General features: G+C 36.2%; 1 protein-coding gene across 1 annotated transcript; it reads right to left on the bottom strand.

Moving 5' to 3' along the window:
* Window positions 1–308: 308 nt before the first annotated feature.
* Window positions 309–20177, bottom strand: LOC120077722 (presequence protease 1, chloroplastic/mitochondrial-like). Its single transcript, XM_039031685.2, has 19 exons — window positions 19718–20177; window positions 19367–19550; window positions 19020–19194; window positions 18796–18928; window positions 18622–18692; window positions 12396–12479; window positions 11583–11673; window positions 9871–10391; window positions 9618–9782; window positions 9308–9526; window positions 9088–9215; window positions 8101–8290; window positions 7577–7660; window positions 7396–7493; window positions 4133–4397; window positions 3897–4059; window positions 3635–3815; window positions 3412–3483; window positions 309–815 (listed from the first exon to the last, which is right to left on the bottom strand). The coding sequence occupies exons 1-19, from the start codon at window positions 20004–20006 to the stop codon at window positions 674–676; spliced, it is 3255 nt and encodes a 1084-aa protein (XP_038887613.1). The 5' UTR covers window positions 20007–20177; the 3' UTR covers window positions 309–673.
* Between the last annotated feature and the right edge of the window lie 209 nt (window positions 20178–20386).

The following is a 20386-nucleotide window of genomic DNA, read 5'->3' on the forward strand; positions in this document are numbered from 1 at the left end:
CAAATACTAGAGTTATAATTACACCTAAATAAAATAAAAGCAAGTCAGATGTACTTGGAAGGAAAAAAAAAAAAACCTCACCTATTAATGGCAACTTTCTCATATATTATTCAATAAGCCATCATTCAATTTGGTTTGGGCTTTAAGAACTGTAAGAATTCAAATCAATGAACGACCAAGTGGATCCAAATATCAAATGAATGTTATATATATATAATAAATATGCTTCTTTTATTAAATTGAAATGGGGGCGAAAGTCAGAACAACAAAACTTGATAAGAAAATTGAGAGCAAGTGAATAGAGAAGATGCAAGAATTAAATACATCACCATTTCTTCAGTTCATACTTATCAATGAACACAGACCACTGATAACAGCATTTAAGAGTACAAAATCCCCTTTTATCAACTATCAAATCCCCATGTTCCGTACACAACAATCATTTCCCGCTGCGTAAAATATTAACTTTTTTTGTCTCCTCTTGAATTTTTTTGAAACAATGCAATGTTTTTGTTCATGGCATAACAGTAATGTGAAAATGAATCAATAATGCTGGTTACCTTTTTTCTTTCTTTTTCTTTCTTTCTCTAGAATTTGTTCTGTTTCTCTTCTCTTTCTTTGTAGATTATGGAAGTGGGGATGGTGCTGCAATGGGAGCTTGAAGGGTTGCATCTTAAAGGGCCTTCTTCACTTGGAAAAAGCCTGGGCGTTCGCCGTGTGCGGTTTCTACGTCTTCAGGAGATGCAACTGAAACTACCACTCCTTTGTTTCTAACTGCCTCGAGTGAATCGGCGAAGTTCTTGAAATCTTTCAAGCTGTTGTGAGAGAGAGATGTGTCAGGAGTATTGCAAAAGAGTAAAGAATCTATCTGTGTTAGAAGACAATATAAGATTGCTCCTCACAATCAATTGAAAAATCATTGTAAGATATTTATAGAGTATTTGCAAGCATTAATTCTGTCCTGGACAATGCTCTGAAGACCGTCTTCCTCATGGAAAAGAGAGTCTTTCTTTATATATATATTGATGATGCTAGTGTGTTAATAACTTTAAACAACATGAAGTTAAACATGTACACGGCAGTCATTTATATTATATTTGGAAAGTTTCTAGTTCTACGTTATAATAAAATTATGTTTAAATCTTATTTTGGTCTCTAGTATGTAATACTTATTCTACTTTTATCTCAATGGACCTGCTAACAAAGGATAATGATACTCAACTAGTTTAGGTACCAAATCTTAAAATGTTTGGTTTTAGTCTATTTTACCCCTTGTCATTGAACTTCATTTAATTGGTTGATAGAAATCTCTTATGAACCAGATTATAAAACCCAGAAACAGGAAAAGAAAATCTGTAAGAGGCCGTTTAGTTTAAGATTTTCTAGATGACTGAGAATTATAAACTGGAATAAGATTGATGGGAATCAAGGATGATTGTATTTGGTTGTGCATGGAAATGCTATCTGAGTTTGATGGGAACAAACTAACTTTGTATGTAATTTATAAAATTAATTGTGACAACTCCATAAAATTTTATAGATTAGTTGATAAACAATAAATTTAATTCAAAATTTTGAGAAAAATAATTATTTAACAATCAAATAATAATAATAATAAAATTATTAATTACAAGTATTTAAAATGAGTAATTTATAATTAAAGTTACTAGAATAATGAGCAATTATAAAGTATTAAATTAAACCAAATTTACCTTTCAATAATTAATTTACACCATAATAATTTTAAACAAAATAATTTAATTTAATCTTCATTCATAGAATAGAAAAACATGAGAATGAAAAGAAATAAAATAATAAAATTAAAAGGAAAAAAAAAAAGAGAAAAAGATGAATAATAAATATAATGAAGAAGGAAAAAATAAATATATTAAAGAAAAAATAGAAAAGAAAAACATGTAAAAATATCTAAAGCAGAAAAATGATTAAAAAAAGTTGAAATAATAAATATATTAAAAAAATAAAAAAATAATAAAATAAAAAAAAGGAGGAAAACAATGAATAAAAAAGAGAAAAAAATAGATGGAAAAGGGAATAAAAACGGAGGAAAAAAAAGGAAGAAGCAAAAAAAGTGGAGGTTTATTAAAAACCCATCAATTACGGTAGGATAAAAAGCATGCAGAGAGAGACATCCTTAATGCCTTGGAAAACGTTTTCCTAGATAAATACTTCAAATTCTTCAACCAAACAAGGAGTTTATACATCTATGCCTATTCCCACCCTCTATTCCCTCAAACCAAAAGGCCCATAAGATTATTCAAAGAACTTTGACATGTCTCCCTTTGGAGCAGAGGAGCCTTGCGCACTATCGCAATATAGCCTAACCTTACCTAATGACCATTTTGGCCTAACAACAAGGGTCAATTCGTCCTACAAACTATCTTGCTACCTGCCTCAATATCCTGATCCACACACATGACCTGCTACATCTAGGAACAAATAATGGACTGTGTCGACTTCAACTCATCAACTAAATAAGCAAAAGACATGCTGCATCAAGTTTTTATTGCATGATTATGTGAAAAATTATGGTAAAAACTAATGCAAAGTTTGTGAGTTGATCAAAAAATATGAAAGTTCAAGACCAGAACAAAATAGGATTTAAAGATGCCAAACTTGCACCCTAAAATGTCCCCAGAAGAATGTGAGTTAAGCGAGCATATTTAGGTGGTAGACTTGCTTAGACTATAGAAAACTAATGCAGAATATGATGGGAAAACTCACCCCCTTTATTTGGTTCCAAGGTTAAGGACTCTATTTTCTGTTCTAAACTCATCGTTCATAATATAATAGAAAATAATGAAGTTTGACTTCAGATTTTTCCTCCAAAAAATGGATCCAACAAGGAGGTGACCAACAAATATATATGAAGAAAAGAAAGTAGGAAACACAAGGTACATGGGCCGCTATAACTATCCAAGAAGACACTCGAAACGGGAAGGATAAACAAACCCATCCAGTGAACTGCTGCGCTACAAGTCCCACGACACAGGAGCGGGATTCTCTAAAAAGCCAAGGTAAAAAAAAAAAGAAAGGTTTGGTGATAGAGGTATTGAATATAGGACTATAGGGGAAAGAATCCACGTCTGGATGAGAGTAAAAAGCAAAGACAGAGAATGGAGGTGAACATGATATTGACTTTTTACAATTTCCAGTTGAGATAGACAAACAAGAGCTGTAAAAACATCTAACATGCAGCTTGGCTAAAAATTGATTAAGGGCAAATTTTAGCGGACGGTGCTGCTACAGTTGGATCTTTATTGACACGATAAATTAAAAGAATCTCCAAGCCAATCTATTGCTAAACTTATTATACTTCAGCACAGCCAACAGTGTTTCTGAGGGCTAGGTTCAGCTTGCTAAATAAAAACATTAGGTAGCAGTCATTCTTACCTGGTCGATAAAATTTCTTCCCTTCTCCTTTGCCTTTCTTCTTCTGTAATTCCTAATAAATACCGCAACAAGCTGAAAAGAAAAAATATAGATGGTAAATACAATTCAAACAGAATGGACATTTGACAAAGAGACAAAAGACCAGCAATACAAAACACCGTGATGCATTGCAAAGAACAGGCTGACTGTAGAACGAGGAGAAATAAGCAGGGTGCTGCCATACCTACTATAACCTTTAGCATCAGGAAGCTGGTATGAATCAACATCTCCAATGGTTCCAATTATGGCTTTTGCTAGAGTGTCGTCATCCAAATCCAATTCACGTAGAAAATCAACGGTTCCATCATATACATCAAGTGTCTTTAACAAATTTGGGTCACGATAAGATAAAAAGGAGAATACTCCTGCAAATACAATTCGTCTAGGGTAAGATTACCTATTGGTATTTAATGCACTGGCAAAAAGATGGTAGCACGATGTTGTACCTGAATGAGTATCGAAATCACAAAACCCTCCATAAGCACCTCCACTTACTCTAACACGATCCCACAGCCAAGTATTACTAATGAACTTTGAAATAACATAGGCACTTCCATCAAGTTGATAGCCAGTTTCATAAATGTTAGCAGCTTTTCCAACGTAATTAACCTGGAGGAGGTAGCTATTAACGAATAGTTGAGGGGAAAAAAAGAGTCAAAAAATAACAAAAGAGTGCTCTTACCTGAGTAGGTATCACGATGGCTTCATTATCTGAAGGAAGGCGGGCATTCCAAGTGCTGTTCTTAATGACGGGTTGATTAGGAAGCAAATCAAGAAATTTGCCAATAAACTTCTCCGACTTTATGAGATTTTTGCCATCAGCAGTAATGTTGACTAGGCAATTTTTCCTCGAAAGTAAGGATTGGCGAATTTCCTCAAGTGATGAAGAAATTTCAGCCCAGTTTTGATCAACTTTCTCTTCAAGAGTTTGCAGAAATTCCAGATAACTATGTACGATAAACAAAACAAGAAAAGGAGGTAGAAATTAATCTACTACTTTCCCGGAACATTTCAGATAAGATGATATATACATGCTGTGTTCAAAGCTCATTTAGCTCAAGGAAAAATTGTTAAAAATATTATTAGAATAAATTTTATTTAAAATATTAAGTACACATCAGTCCTCTACCACTTTTCATTGATGAAATGAAAAAAGAGTAATGCTCGAATTACAAGAAACTACTAAACATAAGAAAACCATTACAACTAGGTTGTCTCAATAGATGCACCTGACTATCTCAACTAGGTTGACACACCCATAGCATCCTCATCATAACCCAAAATGAACACATTTTGAATACAATAGAAAACCATACGTCTAAAAATACCATTACATAAGAATGAATTAAAGCATTCCAATTAAGACAAATATCTTGAATAGAATATCCGAAAAAATCTTGGAAAGTGAAAACCAAGAAGCTTTAACTCTTGCAATCTCATAACAGTCAAACCATTAAAGAGACTTTCCTTGAAAAATACGTTGATTTCTCTCAAACCAAATTTCTGTCAAAACTGCTTTAATTGCATTAATCCATAACTGAAGCGAGCGAGCTTTTAAAAAAGGACCGATGATAAGCTGAGCCACATTGTCCTTGAAAACATTGCTGAAAACCCAACGAAGATTAAATGTTGCAAACAATTTCCTCCATAATTCCAAAGAGTAATGACATTCAAAGAAGATATGCTGGCTGTCTTCAGAATTCTGCACACACAGGGGGCAGATTGAGAGCAAAATATAATGGTCTGGCAGCTTCCTTTGAAGAGTTTGAGCAATTGAGAAAACCATAAATCATTACCCAAATTATAATATTTATTCTCCATGGACAGCTTGATTTCCATAAGTTTTTGTACAAAAGACCGTCTATTATTGGTGAAGATGAATTCAAATGCTTGAATAATGATTTCACCGAAAAAGCACCTAAAGCATCTAAAGACTAAGATCTACAATCTTGCCCATCAACTATCCTTTTACCTTCTAATAAAAATAAAAGATTTTGAAAATCCTGAATTTCATCATCTTTTAGTAATCTTAGAGTAATTGACCAAGATAAAGTAGTTGAAGCCCAATGTTGAAAAACTGAACTTTTAGGAGACAGTCTTTCAGTAATCTTCTTAGAGTAATTGACCATGATAAAGTAGTTGAATCCCAATGTTGAAAGACTGAACTTTTAGGAGACATGGTAATTCTATATAATTTTGGAAACAAAGAACTCAGTGGAGAGGAACTCAACCAGTTGTGATGCCAAAAAGAAATTGTAAAGCCATTACCAAGTTTACAAGATGCAAATGATGCAACTTTTGGACAAACTCGAGAAATAGTATCCAAGGACTTCTAAGGATTCTCCCTTCTTTTCCAGCCGTATGCCATTCAAATGAATCACTACCATGAATATTTTTTACTACCCTACACCAAAGAGCTTCTTACTCATGCATAAACCTCCAACCCCATTTTGCCAACAGAGCCACATTTTGGTTTTTTAGATCACCAAAACCAAGGCCTCCATGTTTTTGTTGTTTGGAAACTATCTCCCATTTGACAAGGTGATTAATCTTGCTTCCATCTGAACCTTCCCAAAAGAACTTTCTCATAGTCTTCTCTAATTCTCTGTTCACTTTCAAAGGCATTGCAAAAGAAGACAAGTAATAAATTGGAATACTTGAGAGAACTGCCTTGATCAAAGTGAATTTACCTCCCCTTGACAAACTAAAACGCCTCCATCTGAACAGCTTTTTCTGAATTTTATCAATTATTGGCTCCTGATTTTCCAAAGCATTCCACAAATGTCCAACCAATATCTCTAGACTAAATCCGGATTTTTGCTTGTGATGAACTTCTTTAGAGCTACTGTTTTTGAAAAATCAGCAAATCCGGATTTTTTTTTTTATCAGAAACATATGTATTACACAAAACAGAAGAGATACAACTTATAGGCAGGGGGAAGAGAAAACCTCCTCCCAAAGGAGCTAACCATCCATCTCCCGTTGAACCTCCATATCCGAAGTGTGCAGTTTTTTTTTTTAAGAACCAATTTTGTTGATGTTTGAAATTACAAACAGGATATACAATCCATGGCATTACAATAAGAAATCCCAGTTGATAAGAAGGGATGCATGTGATAATGAAGCAAAAAGATGAGAACTTTTACACCAAGATATAGCATAATAAATGACAAGGTAAAAAAAAAGTGTTGAAGAGCTTATCCTTGTCCATGAAGACTTTTTGGTTTCTTTCCTTCCAAAGAACCCAAAAGAAGGCACGAGATATGAAGTCACAAAAGAGCTTTGGCATTCTTGCGAAGCTCATTTATATCCATAAATGGAAATAAAGTTTCTGCGTTTTCTAATTTCTATGTGATGCCCATCTATGCAAAAAGTTAGAATTTCCGTTCCCCCCTCTTTTTACCCTTTTGAGCTCACTTTTTATGTTCTGATTATAAAAGATCCAGCAACTCTGTTTACAGATTATTTCTCTCTTCCATAAGTGCTCCAATATCATCAATATTACCATGAATTCTCCTTTTTGTGTCTTCCACCACCCCGAAAATCTTTTTTTCACGACCTAAGGGATGCTTCCAGAGAAGTAGCTATAGCACAATTCTCAATCAGTCTCATATGAGGAATTATTCCGTTTTAATATGTGCCCTTATAGGTTGAGGAGCTTGAGGCCAATAAGTTTCTAGAAATAATCTGTACCCCGTAGGAGTTTGGAGGCAAGCTTCTCTAAGTGCTTCAAAAACTTGTAATTGTCCTTTATATTAATACTATTTTATGTTCATTTTTATTTTGGTTTCTGGTTCCTATTAAAAACCATCAGATAAATTGCTAGACCATATGTCAAATCCCAACAAAAGTTCCACTACCATGTAAAGAGTTAAAATGGCCACAGGGAGCACACACGTCAGAAATATAGCACCAAAAGAGACCAAAAAGAAAAATGATCCCAACCTGAGACCACCCATTTGTTCAGAGATCCACCCTGCACTGTTCAACTTTGCATCCATCCTAGCAGCAGCAATTCCATGACCACTACCCCTTAACCGATTCTGATAGACATCACATACAATTAGTACTTTACATACCACAATTGTGGGCATCGGCGTTTTAGTCGTCTATTCATTTTATGTACCTCCATTCGTGACTTGCTCTGAGATACAAACTGCTTAAAACGTTGTTGATCAGTAAACTGTACTTCTTGAAGGATGCAGTTCATCTACACCATAAAAAGAAACAAACTATTTAAGTTGTTTATCAGGAAGCCGCTAACTTTGGGTCATAAATTAAAAACCAATAGTAACAGCAAATAGAAACTTCACATTATTTTTAGATGAATGAATGAACTTTAATTGAGAAAAAAGATGAAAGAATTAAACAAATAGAAAGAGAGAGAACCCACAAATGAGACAACCTAAAAGAAAGACCTCTAATCAAGCCGAAAAGGACCAAGCGAATAATTACAAAAGAGAAAGAAATAAACTTAGTTAACTTAGTTATTACAGACCAAACCCCCACCCCTACACCACCACCACTATCTCCACCCACACCCCCCCCCCCCCACAAAATTGTTTTTAGATGGAATTCTACACATGAATATAAGCAGTGCATATATATATATGTATATATATAAAGAATAAAAGCTCTGAAGTTATATACCAGGTTGAACAAGTCTTCAGTACATCCTGACATAGCCTTGCCTCTCACAATCATATGAGTGCATGCCTTGTCATTGCCACGTATAGATGACGTAAATGGATAAACTGATATCCCACCAGTTTTCCTTCCAATTAACTGATTAAGTTGCACAAAAGTCAAGTCTTTTGTGCCCATCTCTAACAAAGATTGACTGCAAAGAACATTTGGAAGTCAAAAATATATACTCACAGAGAATGGCAAGGAATGTTATGGTTCAGTTCAAACCACTCCCAAATTCCGATCCGATCAAATGCTTAAGGCCCACTATACTTTAATGATTGATATCATCTATAAGATAATAGGCTACTGAAAGTCTAAAAGTATGGGGAGCTAGCTCAGACCACTTGTATATATCTCAACATCAACGGAGCATACACAGAATGTTCTGTTTAACGTTTTTTTTCTATGGGTAAGATTATATTTTATTATTACAGAAATTCTATTACTTTTTCCCTCTTATTGTGACAAATATAACGTGTTTATGAAAGTCAAAAGCTCAAAAATAAAAGTTCTTCTATCCCGGGCTGTGGTCTTAAATCTCTTGGCTACAATTGCAACATTATGACGAGAGAACTGCTGTATCTAAATTTAAAGTTAAAGTTCAAACTATGGTCGATCTCTCTCTGCAACATCTTCAAGCAAAATGCCTTCAAAAGTCACAGATAATATAATTCCCATCTGCCTTCTGAATTTCCTAAAGGAATCTCACAAATTAATAATTGCAATTTTGAGGAGGCACACAAGAATTCTTCGGGTCAATGATCTTTTGCAAGGTTAAAAAATAGGAATACAAATGAAAAGCTATTTATCAATCCGAGCGCTCAGTAGATAAGGCACCTATTTCCTTCCCTATAATGATGATTTGATACATCACTACATATTTGTGGAAATTGAAAAGGTTAAAGCTATCTGCAGTGAAAAACAAACTAATGAAGTTCCATCACTTACCAAAATAAAGGTACAAAAGGAAGAAGCTCCTGCTTCAGCGAACCCATATCAAAAACAACTTCAGAATAAAGAACATCATTTGTGAAGAGTTCATGTTGTAAGACGGTTACTCCATTAACATTCCCAATCTGCAGGCAGATTATATTAAAGAGTATGAGATTGGAAATTAAACTATAATGCATATTGTCCACTGCAGTCAAATATGGATTGAAGTGGTTACTTCTGTTGGAACACGAGTAGGTTCTTTCGGAATATCTTCAAGGCAAAGGCATGGAACACATTTTAAAGCTTCTGGTGGATCAGGCGTTTCCTGTTTCAGCCGTAATTCCTGTGTAGCACGTGCTAGTTCAGCAAGATCTTCTTCAGTCATGCTTTCTTTAACTTTCTGCAAGATTTCTTTTTCAGCTGCTTCATCACGAGAAGCTTTCTCTGGATCAGGCTGCAAAAGGAAGGCAAAATGAAAACTAATAAAATTAAATATCATGACATAGTGAATGAAATTCTGAGTGATAAGATTCAACCTACTTTACCTGCATCTCGACAGTTACACGATGAGGGTTGTTCAAGATGAATTTTTCTATCAATGGAGAAAAAACAGCTTTGGGACCTTCTGTGGCTATTCTGGCTTTCAAGGCTTTCAGTGGCTCTTCATACTTCAATGGTTCAAATGGATCCATATCATATATCCATTTACCCTGTTGATTTTAATTTTAAAGAATTATAAGCCAACAAACTTCAAAATTTGATTAACATAGACAATAAAAAGAGCTGGTTCTAGCTTACAATGGATCGAAGCATAAGTGATAAGCCTCGAGGGAAAGATCCAGTGTTATTTTCCCGCAGGGAAAACTCAATGGTATTCATGGAAGCCTCTACTGCATCGTTGTCAAAACCTTCCTCTGCTAATTTCTTAAAGGTATTTAGAATTAATTCTTCTACTTTTGGAATGTCATCATCCAAAACACCCTTCAATCCAATACTAAACTGCGGTTGTAAGAGCTCATCTTCAATCCCACCACCAACAATGGCATCTCCTAGACCACTCTCCAGTAAGATTTTCCTCAGCGGAGAGGCAGGAGTTCCCAGCATAAGATGGTCCAAAAACCCAAGAGTAAGCTCAGTTTCCAAGTCTAATGGCTTTTCAGAAAGCAACCAATTGACGCAGACCATATGCTTTTTCCTCAAATCACCTCCATCACCAGAAGGAAACTTCTCAACAATCCTAACTGGCTCTGAGAATAGCCTTTGTTGCTCGATCTTAGATTGGTTGGAAACAGGACTTGCATCAAACATATCTAGATACTCTGTGATGGAGGCAGAGAGGTGACAAAACTAGTCACTACTTGATAAAATACATATCCAATAACAAAGACTCTGTGGTTAAATAACAGGGTCCGCTTTAAGTATAATATCATAATTACAGTACTTCTCAAATTTTATCTTTTATCCTTAGATTGTATCTTAAGAGACACCCCTGTCATTAATAAGTAGTAGTAAAAATCTATCATAATAAATTAATAGTTAATGCAGTCCAAAAGAAGTCACAAAAATCAAACAAACGTTATTGTTGACCCTCCAAAACATGATTAACCAAGCCCTCTTTCTGCATCTTAATCGAAATAGGGCCTCAAAACCTAACCCAAATTCATGTTTTCCAATTAATATAACTTGTCAAACTTTTACATTTTCAAAATAAAAATATCAGGTCATGTCACATACACAGAAAGAACTTGTCACATTTGATCTACTTTATTCCTCCATCATGGCAAGAACATCAAATAAGTTTTAACCAAATGATACAGATGAAAATAAAATTTTTAACAAGCTAAAATCTTCAACAAACTATGGTCTATATTGAAAGTAAGGCTAAAACATGAGAATGATATTTCAATCTAAACAAGAAAAAAAACCTTATGTCAATAAACAAATCAAAATATCATTAAACAAATTTTGTAAAAAATAATAATAATAATAAATTAAAAATAAAACACAAACAAAGACAAGTGTAAGTGTTAGAGAAGTAAGAGGAAAGAATAAAAAATAAAAAATATGTGTGAAAATCAGCATAAATGAGAGAATTTTCTAAAACAACAATTAATGAGGGCTTTGGGTGTCTGTGTGCATGTAGGTATCACTCTATGCTTGTTCACTTTGAAAAAATAAGAAACTAGACTTCATTAAAAGTACGTAATACTCGATACTTTTTGGCAAGAAACAGTTTTACTTAAAGGAAGAAATATTTAAAGGCAAAAAAAAAAAAAAATAGATCAAGAAAATTCATACTCACGCCTTATTTTATTGCACGTACAGATCCGTACATTTTACTCAAATAATGATAATAATAATAATAAATACATAGAATTCAAATACTATAATAAATTAGAACAATGATGGACAAAAAAAAATTAATTGCCTTTTCTTTAAATATATATATATATAAATAGTAAAAAATAATAATAAATATATATATATATATATTATTCTCCATTAATTACCTTTCAAAATGCGCAAACGTTCAACTGGATCATCATCTCCATAAAACCAGATCCTTGCATTTCCTGGGTGGTAAAACTTACTGTGAAATTCCTGCAGGCATGAAAAATGAGAAAACACAAAAAGGAGAACATATAACTTTAAGATCAACCCAAAAGTAAGTGAAAGAAATATGTGTGGGCAGAGATAAGGTTTACGGTTTAACTTCAATGGGAAATATAGTCACATACGTGCATGCACATTGTTGAAGAGAAAGAGTCCAGTCCTTTTGGAATCTTAACTAATCAGATAGAGCTATCCTTGAGTCTTAACTCTATAAAGTTAATCAAACAAATAAGTACATCAAAGATTCAGTTGCGCAAAATGATAGTTATGGATTGATACAATCCTACTCCAACTAAAAAACAACAAAAAAAAAAATCAACACCCTTGGAGCTGGAAATTCTGGCAGTAAACTTAAATTTCATAATGAATGGCATAAAGTTAGGTTAAATTTCTTAATAATGTTTTGTAAAATAAAATACTTCATATTCTTTAAGAAATAACCAACTTTCAACAGACGACATGCACAAGATAACAGAAAGCAACCCGCAGGCCACACGACAAGCATTTACCAAAAGAGATCGTGAAAAGTGGTTGCAACTTCAGGATTTACATTTTTCATTTTATTATCGAACTGGCGAACGTTCTTCTAAGCTCCCTTCTACAGTACTTCCTTTGTTCTTTCATCAATGACATATCCAGTTTTTTATTTTACAATTTTCAAAACGCAAATTTTGCAATCAATTCCAATAAAAGTATGCTAAGAAAATAACCTTGAACTCCTCAAATGTAAGCTTGGGAATAACTCGTGGGTCTCCTCCACTATCAACTCCATATGTATTGTCCGGAAAAAGAGCCTGCAAAAACTTTTATCAATGAACAACCAGCTACATATACAACAAGAGATTTTTTTTTCAACTTACACCTAAGCATTGAAAATGAATTTAATGGTTCTTCTTAGGTTAAATTACAAAGTTTAAAGTTGGGTCTAGAAGGTCTAGAACTTTAAAAAAATATTTAACAGGTCTCTAAACTTTCAAGTTTGTTAATAAAGCCCACAACTTTCAATTTTGTACATAATAGAAAAATGAATTTTTAAAAAGGGTCAAATAGGTCACTTACCTACTAGACACATAATTTAAAGGTAAATGACATATTAGACACAGAATCTCAGTTTTGGAAACTATGAGATTTAAAATTGAAAGTTCAGAGACCTACTAAACAGAAACGTGAAGGATCAAAGATTATTTCTTTTATATAAGCAACGAAGATGTATATTCATCAAAAGAACCAAAGAACAAGTTAAGGGCAAAAGGTAGAGATAACCTTTTCCTAAAAAATTGACAAAGAAAAGTCTACCGATTATTAATAATGTCGAAAAAGTAGCTTGTAACCCTAGGGGCATTTTTAGTAATTGTGTGTACTCTAGGGCTTCCCACTAGTCTATTTATTTGGCCTATTCTCTTGTACTTTGTATATCAGAATTAATAGTAAAAATCAGTGTCTATCGTGGTTTTTCTCCCTGTACTAGGGTTTCCACGTAACTGTGTTGTTATTCTCTTCCCTATTCTTTTATTTTTAACATGGTATCAAAGCAAAGGGACGAAACCCTAGCCATTATGAAAGAGAACCATTCACAGTCGCCTTCAGCTGGTGGATCTTCGAGTTTTGATATGAAAATTACTATTCGGGCTGCGGTAAAGGAATGTTTTCAAGCTGTCTTACCGGAATTAATTTCTGCCGTCCAGTTGCAGTCAACAGAGAGCCGCCGTCAATGGGAGCCGCACACGGACAGATCTGAAGAATACGCTAACGGAGCCAATCAGCCTCGTCTCGCGCCACCGTCGACTGATCCGGCTCAGATCAGGTATGGCCACAGCAACCCCTCAGACCCACCACAAGGTGGATCAGATCCGGCTCCGATCGGGGAAGTTCGCATCCGTAGCAACCTTTCGGCAAACAAAGTCTCTTCGACAGCTTCAGATCGCGCCTTCGACCGCAGATTCTCGACGAACAAGCCGGGCATTCGTCTATCCAGCTTCTGATCGCGCCTAGGGCTTCAACTTCGACAGGAAAAAACTCGACCGCGCCGGCGTACCCTAGGGTTTTCGCGTCAGATCCGGCGAACCCACTTGTCCGGCAAGGAGAACAGGACCTCTCCGATTCTGCCCTAGACGCATTCGACCAACAACGAGCTGGCAACCACCTTCAGCCAGTGACCCCTCTCCAGCCATCGATCTCCTTCCAGCCGTTAGTGGCTGCCCCGTTTCCAACCGGTTGTGGCTTGACCCAATACCCAGATGAAAACCCGGTAAATTCTTTCCCTATTTTACCTACTACAAATATCTTGCTTGTGTTTCCCTCAGTTGACAATACGACCTGCCTGAGTACGGTTGGAATCAGTACCATCGCCCAGTCAGGCAATATACAGTCTTTTGGTCTTATTAATGTGAACGGTAAAAAACCTTGGATTGTTGACTCAAGGGCGACGGATCATCCTACTGGTACCTCTGATCAGTTTCTCTCATATTATCCAAGACGAACGAATTAGGATTGCAGATGGGTCGTTCGCACCTGTTGCAGGAAAAGGGGATTTATCTCCGTTTGAGGGTTTGGTTTTGCGGGACGTTTTACATGTTCCTAAAATTTCATATAATTTGTTATCCATCAGTAAGATTACAAGAGATTTGAATTGTCAGGCAATTTTTTCACCCGACTCTGTTTTATTTCAGGATCTAAGCTTGGGGACGACGATTGACACTGCCCGGCACGATGGGGGACTCTACTTCCTAACTGATGATGTTTCCTCTAGGAATGATTATAGGACTAGCCTTGTCTCCTTAAATTTTTCTACCTCTGAGAATGATTTTCTGTTATGGCATTACCGCTTAGGGCATCCGAACTTTCAGTACATGAAACACTTATTTCCGCATGTATTTCGCAATATTAATGTGTCTTCTTTAAAGTGTGAAGTGTGTATTCATGCCAAACAGAGTCGTGTCTCCTTCCACTCCCAGCCCTATAAACCATCCAAACCCTTCACCTTAGTCCACAGTGATGTTTGGGGTCCCTCACCAACCACAACCTCCACAGGGAAACACTGGTTTGTCACTTTTATAGACGACCACACTCGGCTTACTTGGGTCTTTCTTCTCACTAATAAGTCTGAGGTGTTATCTATATTCCAACAATTTTATGCCACTGTGGAAACCCAGTTTAATGTCAGGATTGGTATTTTGAGAAGTGACAATGGGTGGGAATTCTTTAACGCTTCCTTCCAGGAGTTTCTTGCTTCCAAAGAGATTATCCACCAGAGTTCGTGTGCCTACACTCCCCAACAAAATGGGGTAGCAGAGAGGAAAAATCGTCATTTGGTTGAAGTTGCTAGGTCCTTAATGCTATCCACATCACTCTCGTCTTACCTATGGGGTGATGCCATCCTTACTACTGCTCACTTAATCAACCGAATGCCTTCCCGGGTCCTCAATTTTCAAAACCCCTTAGACTGTTTAAAAAAGTCATACCCTACAACTCGTTTAGTCTCCGATGTACCACTTCGAGTTTTTGGCTGTGTTGCCTTTGTTCACTCTCATTGTCCAAACCGCACGAAATTTACCACCCATGCTCAAAAGTGTGTCTTTGTTGGGTATCCACTTCATCAGCGCGGGTATAAATGTTACCACCCATCCTCTCGCAAATATTTCGTTTCCATGGATATCACCTTCCTTAAGGATCAGCCCTTCTTCCCTGTTAGCCATCTCCAGGGGGAGACCTCTAATGAAGAGACTAACTGATCCACATATACAATTCCCTTGGAGTCTGCCCCTATTCCCGAACATGTTGGTCCTATCCTTCCTACCAATCAAGTCTCATGGATAACATACTATAGGAAGAATATCAGGAAGGAAGCAGCGTCACCTGTTGCATCTCCGGCTCCGGTCCATGAGTCAAACCCGACATCAAGTACGTGTATTCCTGAAATTAATGAGATTGATACTTGTACTAACAAGTGCAGAAAGGAAAAAGGAAGGAAAGGTGCTGATAACACCACTATAGCAGATGGGAAGACGACAGTGAATGACAATTCAGACACATCTCTAGAAAATGTGAGTGATACTAAACATGAAAAATGTGTGATTTCTGAAGATGAGAAACAGGAAGAGGAGACTAGTGATCACAATGGAAATTCTGACAGTTTGAAGGAATATGATGCTTCTCTTGATCTTCCAATAGCCCTGAGGAAAGGTATTCGGTCATGTACAAGGTACCCCATGCATAGTTACATGACATACAGTAACCTGTCATCTGAATTTAGGGCCTTTACCACTAGTTTAGATGCAGGGGTGATACCGAGTAACATACAGGAAGCAATGGGAACTGAAGTTTGGAAAGCTGCTGTTATGGAGGAGATGAGAGCTGTGGAGAAAAATGGAACGTGAGACCAGGTGATCCTACCTAAAGGGCACAAGACGGTTGGGTGCAAATGGGTTTTCACTATAAAGTACAAGTCAGATGGGACTGTTGATCGATACAAAGCCATGTTAGTTGCCAAAGGGTTTACTCAAACCTTTGGGGTAGATTACTCCGAGACATTCTCTCCCGTAGCCAAACTCAATACTATCCGAGTATTGCTATCAGTTGCAGTTAACAAAGATTGGCCTTTGCATCAAATGGATGTAAAGAATGCCTTTCTCAATGGAGAACTTGAGAAGGAAGTCCACATGAATCCTCCTCCCGGATTTGAAGATCAGTTCAAACAGCGAGTCTGCCGGCTGAGAAAGTCGCTATATGGGTTGAAACAATCTCCGAGAGCCTGGTTTGACAGATTTGCCACCTTTGTCAAAGGACAAGGGTATACCCAAGGGTACTCAAATCATACACTTTTTACAAAGAAGTCAACTTCAAGGAAGGTAGCAGTTCTCATTGTGTACATTGACGTTATTGTGCTCTCCGGTGATGATGATGTTGAAATTGTGAAACTCAAAGCAAAGATGGCCAAAGAGTTTGAAATTAAAGACCTTGGGAAGTTAAGATACTTTCTCGGAATGGAAGTAGCCCGATCTAGGGACGGAATCTCAGTGTCCCAACGAAAATACACGATTGATCTTCTAACGAAAATAGGAATGACTGGGTGCAAACCTGCTGACACCCCAGTTGAATATAATTCAAAACTCAGCAATACTAATAACAGTGTTCCGGTCAATAAAGAAAGGTATCAGCGGTTAGTTGGGAAATTGATATACTTATCTCATATGAGACCTGATATTTCATATGCAGTGAGTGTCGTCAGTCAGTTTATGCAGGCTCCTTGTGAAGAACACATGACAGCAGTTGAACGCATCCTTCGATATCTGAAAGGTACACCAGGTAAGGGGTTAACGTTCAAGAAGTCCGATAAACGCTGCATTGAAGTCTACACTGATTCTGATTGGGCAGGGTCTGTTGTTGATAGAAAATCAACATCAGGGTATTACACATTTGTTTGGGGTAATCTTGTGACCTGGAGGAGCAAGAAACAGGGAGTTGTGGCCAAAAGTAGTGCAGAAGCTGAGTATTGAGTCATGAGTTTAGGGATATGTGAAGAGATCTGGTTGATGAAAGTGTTGTCAAATCTTCATCAAGACAATGAGCTCCCAATGAAACTGTTTTGTGACAATAAGGCAGTAATAAATATTGCAAATAATCCTGTTCAGCATGACAGAACAAAACACGTTGAGATCGACCGACACTTCATCAAGGAAAGACTTGACAACGGAAGTATATGCATTCCTTATGTTCCCTTAAATCAGCAAATTGCATATGTGCTCACAAAAGGATTACTGAAACAAAGTTTTGATTACTGTGTCAGCAAGTTGGGTCTTATTGATATTTACGCCCCAACTTGAGGGGGAGTGTCGAAAAAGCAACTTGTAACCCTAGGGGCATTTTTAGTAATTGTGTGTATCCTAGGGCTTCCCACTAGTCTATTTATTTGGCATATTCTCTTGTACTTTGTGTATCAAAATTAATAATAAAAATCAGTGTCTATCGTGGTTTTTCTCCCTGTACTAGGGTTTCCACGTAACTGTGTTGTTATTCTCTTCCCTATTCTTTTATTTTTAACAAATAATCATCAAATGGCTATAATTACAATACTCCTTGGCCCAAACATACTCTTATTTCCAAGTAACCATATTCTTTTATCTTCAATCTAGGAGGATTAATAGCAACTATTCTTCAAAGAAGATACGTGAGATCAAGAATTTCATCATCTTTTAGGACCCTTTGGAAGGTTAGAGATTCCAAACCTCTCTCACTATCTCAACACTCAAATATTTTTTGGCCCTTGTTTTTTAAAAGATTCCATAATTTTGCTTCTTTTAGGGCTCTTAGAAGGTCATATTTTAAATTCTTCTTTCGTGTCTCAACATTAAAAAAAATTTATGGGCAAGGTTAACAGCTGCAACATAAGTATCTATAACTTTTTCTTAATAGAAACAGAACTTTTCATTGACATAATGAAAAGAGCAAAGCTCAGATTACAGAGAGACGTGAACCAAATAAACCACTAAGGATTAGGAGATGCACCCGAAAACATAAGTAACTATAACTACACGGAAAACAATAAAATAGCCTCTCAATTTCTCCCATCTCCATCTGCCCTAAATCAAGTAGATACTAGTTGGATATGATTTTGAAAGATTGATTTATATATTTCTTATTTGATCTTAAGTTTACTTTTGCATGAGTAGTTGAATTTCCGATGGATGCCATCTCCCTTTCTTTCCTATTCTAAATGACTCCATGAGAACTAGGCTGTACACGACCATTGGAACATACAACAAAATGAATCTTTCCTCCAATATCCTTATAATCGTCATGGAATTAGAGCCAGTACTCTAAGGTTAAGGTTTCTTTCTAGTCATAAAGAAAGACAGACGAACAACATGATCAAAGGTTCCAGAATTTAGGAGGGGAAAAACAAAACCAGAGGGAGAAAAACAACAAAATGGTCCTTGCCTGCTGAGTAACTCGTCCTAGGATATTGTCAGGCTGGGAGTAAACTCCTTTCATTTCATTGAACACCACCCCTAGCATGGAGGAAAACTTTAGTGAAGAAAAAAGAATCTAGAATTTCTCTCCTATAAGTTGAGAGAATAATGCACCATGATGAGTATATGCATCAGAAATTACCTTTATAAGAAATGTCTTCTGAAGGGTCGTTTAGTTCATAATGCCAACCCTCTTGTTGAAATGTCTTAAAGTCCTCCACGCACTTAGGAAAGAAGACCGCATCCAAGTATACATCAACAAGATTATAAAAATCCTAGAAATAAAAACAAAGTCATTTTCAGTCCACTGAAAACTGAACAATTCGCATCTCAGCCACTACAATCTTGCCTGTGACTCATGCTTACCTTTGTATTTGTTGAAGCAACTGGGTAGCATGTCCTATCAGGATATGTAAATGCATTTAAGAATGTATGTAAGCTTCCTTTCAATAATTCAACAAAAGGCTCCTTCACTGGGTACTTCCTTGATCCACACAATACACTGTGTTCTAATATGTGTGGAATTCCAGTAGAATCATTCCTGTGAAATATTTATAACTTGAGATAGAACAGAGACAACTAAGAATGACATTACATGTCCTTTCATATACCTCATGTTTTCTTCTTTCACTTATCAGTTGCTTTTTCATCAAAATGAAAAAAATACCAGCAAATAATCAAACAGAAAAGTCAAAATTCGAAGTCTAACTTACGGTGGTGTACGGAATACGATCCCAAAGACCTTATTCTCATCATCATTCGCCACGGACATAACCTCCGCACCAGTCTTCTTATGTCTAAAAAGCACAGCTTTTGATTTGCACTCACCAATAAATTCCTCAGATACCTTCTCGAATCCAAGCTTCTGAGCAACCTCATCGGACACTTCTGCAAACTCTTCATTCAAAAAAACAAACAAAAAACACTCAGTCCCATCAAATATAGACTCAAATCCTATAAACTAAAGCACAAAAAGAAACATTAAATTGAAACTTGTTTTCACGAATTGGGTAAGAGTAAAACACGGAATTAATTGAAAAACAAAACAGAAATGAAACTGAAACCTGGAGGGGAGTGAGCAGGGGGAGAAGCAACAGCACGCGGAGCCAGAGACGAGAACTGCTTTCCGAAGTGAAGTGAACAAGATTGCGAATAAGGCGGCAGTAATCTCAATTGACGACGGGGTAGTGAGCGTCTGGTGAGGCTGGGATTGAGACGGTGTAACTTCCTGGAAACAAAGGAGGAACATGGCGGTAATGTAGAGCGAGACAACCGGTGAGCTGAGCGGAAGAAGATTCTGTTGCAAACTAAGGATGAACAGGTGAGAGAACGGAGAAGAACAGATTTCTCCATTGATGGATTTTGATTGACAGTTTGAGAACGAAAGAGAGAAAGATGAAGATAGGGGGTTCAATGGGGCTGAAGGCTGATTGTGTGAGGATGGGAGGTTTACGAGTGGCGCTAAAACTCGCCTAAGAAAATTCCTTGGTTAATTTCTTTTTGGGTTTCAATTCATGCCTAAAATTATAAAATGCTATCAAATTATTGAAGAAAATACAATAATATTTTTCTCGTAGACATTTTGAAACTAGTTTCACTTTAATTTTGAAAATATTTGTGAAAAAGTTATAATTATAAATATTTAAAAGACTGACCTTCGAATCAACTCAAGTTATGTCCACAAGATGGAATAGGATCGGAGATGAATAAATTTTAATTAAATAATTAATTTT

This window comes from Benincasa hispida, chromosome 5 (genome assembly GCF_027475165.1).
Source record: "Benincasa hispida cultivar pf3 chromosome 5, pf3_genome.v1.1, whole genome shotgun sequence".
In the NCBI taxonomy this organism is placed as follows: domain Eukaryota; kingdom Viridiplantae; phylum Streptophyta; class Magnoliopsida; order Cucurbitales; family Cucurbitaceae; genus Benincasa; species Benincasa hispida.